Source organism: Callorhinus ursinus, unplaced genomic scaffold (assembly GCF_003265705.2).
Source record: "Callorhinus ursinus isolate GAN/ISIS: 27379988/994484 unplaced genomic scaffold, GSC_fseal_2.0 scaffold4, whole genome shotgun sequence".
Lineage (NCBI taxonomy): Eukaryota > Metazoa > Chordata > Mammalia > Carnivora > Otariidae > Callorhinus > Callorhinus ursinus.
The window spans coordinates 125,937,896-125,949,343 of record NW_027397066.1 but is presented as its reverse complement, the minus strand read 5'-3'; the positions used below and the strand labels follow the sequence as shown (position 1 = coordinate 125,949,343).

General features: G+C 50.9%; 1 protein-coding gene across 10 annotated transcripts in view; it reads right to left on the bottom strand.

The window, feature by feature from the left end:
* Window positions 1–3,594: 3,594 nt before the first annotated feature.
* Window positions 3,595–11,448, bottom strand: part of DCLK2 (doublecortin like kinase 2) — a 149,325-nt gene continuing 141,471 nt past the window's right edge. For 8 of the 10 annotated variants that reach the window (XM_073892343.1, XM_073892344.1, XM_073892345.1 and 5 more), the window contains one exon: window positions 3,595–6,843. In XM_073892343.1, coding sequence (XP_073748444.1) covers window positions 6,610–6,843 — 234 coding nt within the window. In that variant the 3' untranslated portion in view covers window positions 3,595–6,609. Of the gene's footprint in view, window positions 6,844–9,121; window positions 9,205–11,448 lie in introns of all 10 variants that reach the window. The other 2 variants (XR_012378048.1, XM_073892350.1) reach the window with 2 other exon arrangements.

The following is an 11,448-nucleotide window of genomic DNA, read 5'->3' as shown; positions in this document are numbered from 1 at the left end:
CGTGGCAGCACCCTCAGTAAGTGGCTGTGGTTCGAAGTGTGCTGTGTTCCCTTTACATACAGTAATTTACGGCTGGTTTTAAAATGCACTGCCTCGAGACATTCAGATTTTCCTCCCTGATAGTATTGATTCATACTGAAACGCCACCAATCAAATCCTTGAGGCTCTGTGATTTAAGCAACAGCAGACTAGATCTCTGGGAAAAAGCAGGTGGGCTTAGCAAATACAGGACATGAAAGCTTGTCAAGCACACTGGTACACACTGATGGATGGTTCCCTCTCAGATGAGAATCTTCCTCCCCAGAGTACACCAAACATCCATAAAGAAATATTCTAATACATTAATTCAATAAGAAGGAATGATTTTGCCCCCTGAAACATTTCGTTCTACTGATCAGCCTATAAGACAAGAAGATTCACAGTGACCTGCATGGAAACCCTAAGAAGCTGCGTGTAGGATGTGAGGTAGCTTGGAACCTGGGCCTGCCCTTTGCTGTTCAGCTCCAACAGCAGAGCAGAGCCCAAGGGCCAGCGACCGGACATACACAAACACGAACACACACACACACCACACATACACACCTGGGGCCATGTGCCCGCCCCCCCCCCCCCCCCCCGCCGTGCTGTCAGATGGCCAGTGGGATAGCAAAGCCGGTGAGGGTCAAGTCTGCAGAAGATGGCCAGGAATCCCCGATACAGCCAGTCAGCACTTCCACTTCACACCCTTTTCAGCAAACAGAACTGAAATTAAAAGACAACAGATCTACCGAAACAGGAATTTTAGGGGAGTGATTTTCACTAGGTATCTGATAGGTTTTTCCTGGACAGGATTTCAAGAGCTGCTGGCCATACAAATGATGGGCCTGGTTTGGTCCTTCCTCCTGCACTGTCCTGCTCACCCTCCATCACGGCAAAAGAACACAGCATACCAAGGACACAGATTCCTTCTGCATCCACACAGGACGAAGAATCTTACCCCTGAGCTTGGTGGTGAAGCCCAGCTGGTTCCTGGGGTGCGTTAGAGATCATGGAGTAGCAGCCCACCCCCCAGCCTCACGTCATCATGTGACATCACATTAGGCCAAAGGCTCTTCACAAACAAGAAACAAGGAGGACATGACGTGAATCTCAAAATCTACATAAACTGTGTATCAGCCAATATGCCAGTGCTTCTTCTTGGCTATTTCTGCCCCACTACTGGGGAAAGAGTTTTCTACTTCAACTAGGAGAGCAACCAGCCTAACTACTCCCCTTTTTTGTAGCATAAGGAAGCTGGGAAGTAAAAACTTCCTATACTGTAAAACAGAAGGAAAACACCATAAAATAGCAAATCAATAAAGTACAAAAATATTTAAATTTTCTTTTGCCTCTTCTATTTCCTCTCAGATATGTGGGAAAAACATAATTTTCATATATGAATCAAATCTATACATAGATTTGAAGAGTTGAGTCCATGATGCACCTTTTGGGTCCCCCCAAAAACATAAGATCACTGTTTAAAAACCCAAGCCTATTATTAGTCACACTGACACGTCACTCCCAGCCCTCCCTGCTATGAACCAAAAATGCAGATTGCTCAAACCAAGGGACATCACGCTTTTCTAATGAAAGTGAGTGTGGTTTGGCCTTTAGGCAAGCTGTCTTCCAAAGACAGCCAGGCTCTCCAGCGAGGGAAGAAGGCAATGAACAAATGTTCCTATGAATTCTGAGACCTCAGCAGTCATATGCCAGAAACATGAAGTGAATTACTTTCCTGTCTCAAGTTCAGGAATAACTTTTCCTTGCCAAAACCAAAGGTTGGCGGGGGAGGGGGGGCCAGGCTGTTATTTCCTCATACCTGGCAGGAAGCAACTGGCTGCTTTGCAGCTTTGAACTTGGACAACTTGAAAGACATTCACCAGACCCGACTTCATCCTCTGCAAGGACAGGCGCCCAACCCTCACAAATCACCAAACTCAGCCCACTGGGTTGAAACGATCCTGACCACACCGCCCCTAATGACGGGGGTTTGGGAAAGGGCGGGGCAGAAGCAAATGGCTGTCTGCGTACCAGATATACCCTTTTCTTCCCCTCAGCTGTTCAGTGAGGGCAGCGCCCTCCCACAGCTAACTGCCTTTGAGTTCAAGGCTGCAGGCTTTATCATAAGTTGGCCCCCTTCTAGTCCACTGGCCAAGACTAAGCTAAGATGCACACATCAGCCTCCTTCTGGAGAAACTACTCTCCTCATCTAACATCCCCCCCCCCGGCCCCACCCCACAGCCCCCATAACCATTCAGGCCCCAAGTGCCAGTTTTCTACCACTCTGTCAGGTGTCTCCACCATCCCATCCCCCCTCTGCCTGTGACACAGACGTCCCATCTAAAGCATCTCTGACCACCTAGAGGACAGCCTACTTATAAGTAAGGAGAGCCTCCCTGGGAACCGGGAGGAGCAAATCCCAGCTCCAGTACGTCTGGATGAGCTCCTGATCCTTCTGAGTTTTCTTGTTTACGGAATGTGGACATTAATGGCTCAAATGATACAGGATGAAGTACTCTGTAAACTGTAAACTTCTGCAGTGGTTATTCTTCAGCAGCTAAGCATTTCCAAAGACTAGACTGTCACTCCTTCAGAAAGCAGCTAATTCAGTCACTGGGCTGCCCTTTGATTAGAGTCTCAGACTCCCCATGCATCTGACCCTTCGTGTCTTCTACCTACTAACCTCGGACCACCATCCAGAGTAAGTCTAAGATGAGTCTACACCTGCTGCTATGGAACAGGTCTTTATACAGCCAAAGACATCTAGCACATGTGCCTCTCGTTCATTTCCCCTAGTGCTTACGGTGTCTCCCACTAGTCCTTGGCTGCCCAGGATTCATAGCCCCACACACCCTGGCTGCCTTCCCTCGGGTGAGCGTCGCCTTGTGCGCACCACACACAAGGCCTTCAGAACAGACCTGCCCCGGTGGGAGGGCTCAGCTTCCACGGTGCACAGTCCGCACGTACTTGTCCTGGCGCAGTGTAAAGATCACACTAACATCCAAGCAGCTCAGGGGGCACCTCCTGAACGGTGACCACTGCAGTTCCCCACGCCCCGATCTCTCCCACGAGCTGGCACACGTCGAGGCCATGGGGGGGCAGGACTGCAGCCCTCACACTCTGATTTCATGCCGTGGGTCTGGATCAGGGTTTTAACCCGCTGAGTCATTTTAAATCAGCCCATCCCATGTAAAACCGAGATCAGCATTCTTCCTACATCATCATTCACATCATATGCACAACAAAACAGAAAAAGAAGAGGAACAAAGACCAAGAGCCGTGGCTTTTGTTCGGAGCTGCAGTGGCCAGTGTGGCTGGCACAGCTGTGTGGGCTCCGAGCACTCACGACATGCCTATCCCAAACCGAGATGTGCTGTAAATGTCAACGCACCCTTGATTTCAAGGATTAAAAAAAGAGTATGTCCAAGATTTTGTTTACATTGGTTGCAAGTTCAAATAATACCGTAGAGACATTGGGTTAAATCAAATCTACTACAAAATGAATTTCACCCATTCCTTTTTAATGTGGCCCCAGAAAACATCAGCTTCGGCGGCTGACACCGCGTTTCTGGGGGCGGCACGCTGCTCTAGAAGTCTTTCTCAACACCGTTGGTTGGCACCCTTTCTCTTTCCATATGGTCTGTGCTGAACTGTCCTCACTCTTTTCAGATTCACATTTCACAGCCATATCCATGAAAATATTCGGCGGGAAGTTTTGCCAAATGTTTTCAATCCATATATTCCACGTACTTCCATATCACGGCAAGCTTTTTGAAAAAAGAGAGACACCCGCCCTGACTCATGGCCCAGGCGCTGAGCCTGGCAAGCACCCCATGATGGTTTCAACAGGCCACCACTCCCCTTTTTCTGCCCCTTCAAAGATCAGTTTCCCTAGACGCAGATCCCCTGCTGGAGTAAGGGAATGAACGTCCAACAAGGACATGCCACTCTCAGCGTGCAAGAGTGGAGGAACCTAGCAATTATATACCTGTGTTTAATCTGGATTCTGAGAACAGAAGAGAGCTCAACAAATGTTTTCTAAACACATGGGCAAATGAACAACTTACCTGTGGAGTCAGAGCCTTTACTAAGGATCGTTACTTAGATGACCACTCACATCCAGGCCTAGATTTGCACCCCCCGAGGGTACAGGGTACCTCCGAAGAGCACCGCTTTGGAGATGGAAGAACCTAAAGCGGCATGGTAACTGACTCTTGCCAGTCCTGTGACTTGGGTTGTGCCACCAACTGCCTGGTTTGCTCCTTTACCAGCACACATCACTCGAGGTATCTGTGGGATTAAGAGAGTCCCAGAAGGACTGCTAGGCCGTGCTGTCACACCTGCTCATGCCACGTCCCATCTGCAGGCCATCCTCCCCCACCAAGTCCCCGGCCACGTGAGGGGGGCACAGAGGGCGGGAGCACGTGCTGGACACAAGATGCTCCTTCGTCTTATCAGCTGTGACTGGCTGCCCTGGCACTTACGTTCTTAAGTTGTCAGCAAATGCCTTTGGACCTCAGTCCCAGGGAGGGGCTCAGGTTTCAGACTCTGATCACTGCCAGAGGCCATGCTCCATCCCTACTTCCGTGTTCTCCTCTTTCCTTTACACAAGCTCTTCCTGCGCCAGTAACAAAAATATTTCCATCGGAAGCCGTGAAAAGGCTTGCTCTTTAACTCCTCAGTGAGGACAGAGACATGCAGAAGGGTCTAGGCCTGTACATCACAGCTTTTTGGAAACTGCCCTCCTCCTGAGGCCTGTACCTGCTGCAGCTGTGGGCCTGGGAAGCCCATCTGCATTTTGTAACCGGCCTCCAGAATCGAATCGTGAGCCAGCACCAGCCCGGGGAGAAATGACCGCGTGGCTGGGGCCAGGCAGATGGCCTCACTCTTTCAGCAGTGTGAATGAAGGGATCCAGAGCTGAAGTAGATGGTCTTGAGGCTTGCCGTCGGACAGCCTTGGGAAGCTGGGCACAGAAGCAGCACCAGGCTACACGACCGCTGCCAGGGAGCAGGCGTGAGAGAACACACACCGGGAGCTGAGATGCACCCAGCAGACAGGAGACAGTCCAGCCTCTGAGTCACAGACAGTGACAGACAGGAGGCAGGGGAATGGCTGCCCTGACTCCCCATTTTCTATAAAGCCTGGCTCCCCAGGATTCCTCTGCTGTACGCTAATAAGTCCTTTTTATTCCTGAGCTTTCGTTGTGGGTTTCTGCACCTGTTACCAAATACACTTGGACCAAGATGCATTTGCATGTGTGCTTCCCAAGCATCACTCTCTCTTCCCCCTCCTCACCCAAAACTTCATAAAAAGACACGGATACACCTGCCAGACTGGGGCAAGGAGGTGTGCTTTGATCACACATACCCCGCAAACCACCACCACACAATCCTCTGCCCACCCCCATTGCTTTTTTCTCAAGAAGGGTTTATTGCAGGTCGGGTACACTTGTAAGAGGCAAAAGTCTAACAATGAGAATGAACTACAGGGCCCACCAGTTTAGAAGTTGAGTGGGTAAAACAAATCTACCGACTATGTACAACTATTAAAAAGGGCAGGGTAGTGAGGGGAAAAAGGAAAAACTGCCAGCAGCCTTCCAGAAGGTTAATGACAGAGGATGTTTGCGGAGCACCTTCCCGCCCCAGTCCTGACTGTGTTCGGCCCATGTTTCCTCAGGTGTTTCCCGCCAGCTCCAGACGGCAAGTAGATGACAAAAGAGTCTGGTGGCTGCTCAGATGCCTAGTTTTTCCTGCTCTGCTGGAAGCCGGCCTGCTGAGAAGAAGCCGCCATGGCCGGGGTGATGCTGCATGCGCCAAGCCTTTCAAGAAAAAGCCCAAAGGACGACTTCGTTAGCATTTCCTAATACACACGTGGGAAGAGTTGGAGGGGGGGAGAACACACAATGTCTAGGGAGCAAAGTGACATTCCCCTGGGGTCTGTGTACAAATAAATATCCAGTGTCATCTTAGGTAAACCCAGCACCCCAAGCTATATGGTGGGCTGCTTCCTGAGGCACCGGGAAGCACTTCTCAAAGTCTGGAATTAGTGTCCGATGACCAGACTGTCCTCTTGGGTGCTCATTTCTCCCATCAGAAAGCCAGTCCTCCAAACCCCAACAGCAAAGGAAGGTGCTGTGCCACCTCTCACAGGACACCCACAAAGGGACAAATGCAGCTCTAAGTTCTTCGTAAGAAAAAAAGGAATATTCCGAGTTTACTTAAATAGGGGAGAGATCTTGATTCATCCAAAATGTTTCTATAAAAATGCATTAAATCCCAGATAAAAGTTGCACATTCTCCTGGTGACACTGTAAAATGAACCGAAGACAAATAATTTAAAATGAGCCACTCTGTCACCAAGGCTAACACTGCATAGGACCCTCCAGGAACCAGAGGGCAGAGCCCAGAGTACGAAAAGAAGCAAACCCCTGGCATAGAGCTCCCGGCTCCTGGCGGCCCTCCCGGGTGCCAGCAAGCTTCCCAATGGCAGGCAGCGGAGAAAGGCTCTTCAGTGAGGGGACTGCGCGGCAGGCCCGGACAGAAGAGGGGCTTCCCAGCGGTGCGGCAGGCTCCAGCCCATCGGCCTGGGGCTCAGTCACGGTGGCGGCGCCAGGTCCCTGCCCGCTCGCAGCCAACGGCAGCAGGGGAACAAGGGCGTGTGGGCGATTCCAGAGGGGCGGGGGCGGGGGCCGGGGCTGCCGTCATGGACACGGGGGGCTCCTCGGCTGAGGGAGGGACTGGAGAGGTCAGCTCCATCCCAGGTCGGCTGCTGTCCTGACAGTGCTTGCTGCAGAAAATCTGCCCCTCCTTATCTAGAGCCGTGTTCTGAGGAGAAAGCAGTGGAGACAGCACGTTAGCCCGGCCTGGGCTTGGGTCAGAGCTACCACGACAGGAGCGCACGAGAGCATGCACAGGACTCGGAAACAGAAGAGGAGAAATAACATCGAGCTTCTCTTCCAATAGAAGCCCGAGAGAAGAGCAATGGCTGAGGACACCCTCCCTGGGCAGTCAGCCACGCTTGGCCTCGGCTCCTCGCTCAGCGTCAGGCGGCCCTGGATGGCAGCCTCAGGCGATTCTTGTCTGGCTCTGAGCTGGCCTGAGTTCTGAGTGCTTCTTCCCATGCCCAGATCTTGAGCCCAGAAGAATCCTGGGACAATAAGCAAGCCCTAGGAGAATGCTAAGGCTCTGACAGTTAGCTTTTCTAAGGCAAATTCTTCCTCACAGGTTGAAAAGTGACTCGAGTGTCATATAAGTAATCCCCTTACAACCCAAGTGGCTGCATCATCTATAAAAGGCCGCAATCTGATGGTGCACCATTACCCATTTTTAGATCCTCCATGATCACCTGACCTGCTCTTCTTCTCTTTCCGGGCAGTTTTATCTTGTTAACAGCCCCCAAGTTTGTTTTGTTTTTTAAAAGTGAGCTCCATGCCCAACATGGGGCTTGAACTCACAACCCTGAAATCAAGAGTTGCATGCTCCGCAGCTGAGCCAGCCAGGCGCCCTATGCCCAAAGTTTCTACTCAGCTCAACTCCTCAAGGAGTACAGAAATGGCCACAAACATGAAGAAATCGCCTTGGTTTTCTGACCTCAGACAGGGAGGTGAGACTTAGTCTTCCTCTGCCTCAGTTTGAACCTTTCTTGCTTCTCCAGTGAAGCCCGGCCTGCTGTCATCTTACTGGGTTTCCAAAGGTGCTTTCAGGTCTCAGGCACCTTGAGCTAAAAAGGCACAACGATCAGGAGGTGTTTGTCATCTAACATCTAACTACCCGGGGGAGGGGGAGGTAATACTCTACAAAGTATGGAGGAGACAGGAACAAACAACAGGGCCTTCTACGATGGGCTTGCGTGGCTGCCTTCAGGGCACTTGGTGTCAGCTATGACGCAGGCCTTCTCCACAGGCCCTTCCGAGCTCAAGCTGAACAGTCAGTACTTTCCAAGGACAATTTCAATTACCTGGAGGGTAGGTCACTGTGGAAAAGCCAAATCAGAAACTTAGCATTGCTCCTTAACAAGCTTCCAAGCTCCTGGTAGGAGAGGAGGCCGGGGCCGCGCCTCAGTGAAAACACTGAGCATGGAGAGAGGCAGCATTCGCTTTTTCCCTACCACAAACTCCCTGCTGGGTCGAGGAAAACAACTCCCCAGTTATTTCTCCTTTTCTCTTCCTGTCCAGAGACCATGTGTGTGTGCAGCAGAACAAAGCAGTGCAGTGCAGTTAGTACATACCATTGCCTTGGACCTAGTCAGAGGGAAGATGCAGGCGGCGGGAAAGGCAGGAGGGAGGAGAGAAGCGGGGACAGAAACTAGACTTACTTCAAACAGAAGCAACACGGTTGAGACAGTTTTGTCTATCTTTAATTAGGCCCAAATCATTCCCAAATTTCCCCCTGAAAGAAACATCATCCCCCTGAGCGAGGAGAGCACTCCATGTGAATTCATCGTTTCTCGAGTTGGCTACCGGCTGCGGCGTGAGCGGGGTTTCTTAGAATTCCCTCCTCTGCCACAAGATGGCCTCGCCTGGCCCTGTCCCGGAGGCGAGGATGAACCCCCCGGGGAAAAACCAGGAGCCTGCCCCGCAAAGGCACTGTCCTGCAAGTATGCTGAGGACGAGTCAAAGAAAATGCCTGTGCTATTCAAAACCGCAGGCCTGTCTTAAACCAAAACCTCATCCAGTAGAAATCTCTTGTCTTACCCCAAAGGCTCCACACCTGTCTTACTGATAAAAAGGCATCTTTGGAAATGTAGTCTGAGAAAGAGAATAAAAGCCTTCGCAGAGGTACTTGTCCTATTGCTGCTGTTCACGAAAAGGTACTTTTTCACCAAGCGAAAAATAGCACTGAGCGGGAGAACTATCGGGGTCTTCCTCCTAGGCGCTCGCCAGCTCTTGGTCTGGGACGGCAGGCAACGTGGCAAGCTGTAAAGTTTTAAAGTTTCCCAAGGGCGGGTTTTGGTGGCCGCAAAGGCTGTCAGCAGGTACAGGAGCCCCGCGCCGGTAAGGAGCTAAGAGCCGGACGCCGGTGCCAGAAGTCTGAGACAGGCATGCAGATTTAAGAGGGGCTGCGAATTAGAAGTTGCTCTGATTAAGCACAGCATGTTGAATACCAGAATTCTGCTTCAGGATTCCCCATAGTCTCAACTGGGTAAAGAGTGAAACTCTGAAGTGTCTCTCAAACTGTCAAATCAAACTGTCAAATAAAATGCAGACAATAGCATCAGCTTTACTTACTTACATTCCTACCCTATCACTGCCCACAGGCGGCGCCTCAGGCACGGAAGGGCGCCACGCGGAGGGAGGCCTAGGAGTGACGGCAGACAGTCCGTTCTGACTGGAAGTTACACAGCAGTCACCTGAGGACTCGACCCTACAACACGGATACCCTACTTCCACGACTGTTCGTGCCTGTAGGAAACCAGGTTAGCCTCACCTACTCTCGTTCTGAGAACGTATGAATACCAGGGAGAGTCCTCCGTGGTTCATGATTTTTAATATAAAACACATTTAAAACTGTTCCCAAGGGCAGGACACACAGACAGAGTGGTGGTGAAGGGGATGATGACGACACAGAAGCATCGCAAGCTGCCCCCACACAACCATGCCCCAGGCCAGGTCCTCACTTGGGTGAGGATTAGCATGACATCCCCATGGGGGCGTTCTTGCCACTGCTTTTGGGAATGAGCCCAAAATTCACAGGCCAGCTTTTTGGCCATTGAGAATTGGTACCTCCAGAGACAAGCTTTACTGATTTCTCCTGTAGGTACTGAATGTGATAATGCCACTCAGCAGTTCCTCAGAGCTAACAACCTGCAGAGTTGTGTAGGGAACATGAGGTTAGATGGGACCCTGCCAACATGCTCAAAATGACAACTGAACATACATGTCAACACGAAGCTTCAACAGTCACCACTGGAATTACAAATATAATAAAGGGTTGTTTGTTCACACAACCAGTTAAAGCTCAGGGGTTTGAAATGTGACTACTGATTTCCTTCATCAGCAAAGTGGGAAAATAGCATTTGTAAACCCTAAGATATAGGTTCTGAGAGGCTCTAAATATCATGATCCAGAACGAAGCCTACATTGGGCCGTAAGGGAAAGGGCTGGATCATTCCAGAGCCTTGGTGGGCCACAGGTCTTGGACCATGACTCCTGTGTGGGCCCCGAGCCCATAGATGACCCAGGCAATGGTGGTAAAACTCTCCTAAGCCCGGGCACAGTCCTGTAAAGGTCCTTCCTCTAGGAGACTATGAAGCTTAATTAACATAGTTGTTAAATTTTGATTCTAAAAAACACTCTTCTTAAGGGTTTTCATTATGTGTCAAGGGTACCAATTTTTAATGTTTCATTTCCTTCTAAATTTTGCAGAAGCTGCTTTGCAGTGGCATGCAGCCAGGCTGTAACTGGCCATCCATCCCACCCATCAGTGCTTGCTCTCACAGGGGAACCACCTGGAAATGTTCTCAGGCTGTTGAGTCAATCAAGATGGTCCTTTTCAAAGTGTTTAAACTGTAATTCTGTGACAACTCTGACTTCCTTGGGCTTTCAGCAGAACGCTGCTAAAATGCTAGGAAAACCACAACTCAAGAGGCCTTCTCATTACTTTGGCACCGAGCACCCCAATGTCCTGCAACACGTCAAGAGACCCAGTCTGCAAGCTCAGGCTTGTCTGAGGGAGGGAAGCAGGGAGAGAGCATGCCTCCTAGCAGGGGAGGAATAAGGGAGTTACAAGGACATCCAGAGGGCTGCCACATCAATGCAGCCTCTCCCGGGGGGCGGGCGGGGGGGAATGGCAAAATGCCGGACATTAGCAGTTCCAAGGGGGAGGAACCCCAACCAAACATCCCACAGTGTTCTCTGTTCACAGCATGGGGGGGGGTCGGGGGGGGGGGATGTTCCCTCCAGCTTCTATCTGGACCCGGAATCTTAGGCAAACGTTCCTAGACTACAATGTGCCAGAGAATAAGCCACTGCTTTCCTTCTAGTCGGGTAGAAAACAAGTTGAACCTTTCCAGAGGGTAAGAGGGCTTGTCCCGAGTTAGAAAGCTGGAGCTATGGTGCAGGCCCGTCACCGGCTATCAGGTACCCAGCTGGCCCGGGGTACCACTAACACCCGAGGTGGTCAGGGCTGGCCAAGCTGCTCACAACTCAGGCACCTGTCTCCTTAGAGAGTCTGAGTCTGAAGCCACCCCAGCTGACACTCTGGCCCTGATCCTTTGAGGGGCATGGGCAGAACAGAGCTCACGGCCCCGCATGTTGGTGGCTCGGTATCCTGCTGCCAAAACATTAGGGGAGATGCTCACAGCCAGCCTTAAGGCCTGGCTTCAGCAAGGGCTCAGGCCTGGTTCAGCGAGCTAACTGCACTCCTGGCTTGGTTTTATTCTATTTTCCCTTTTACTAAATGTACCTTAATGTTACTTCCCTTACTTTCATG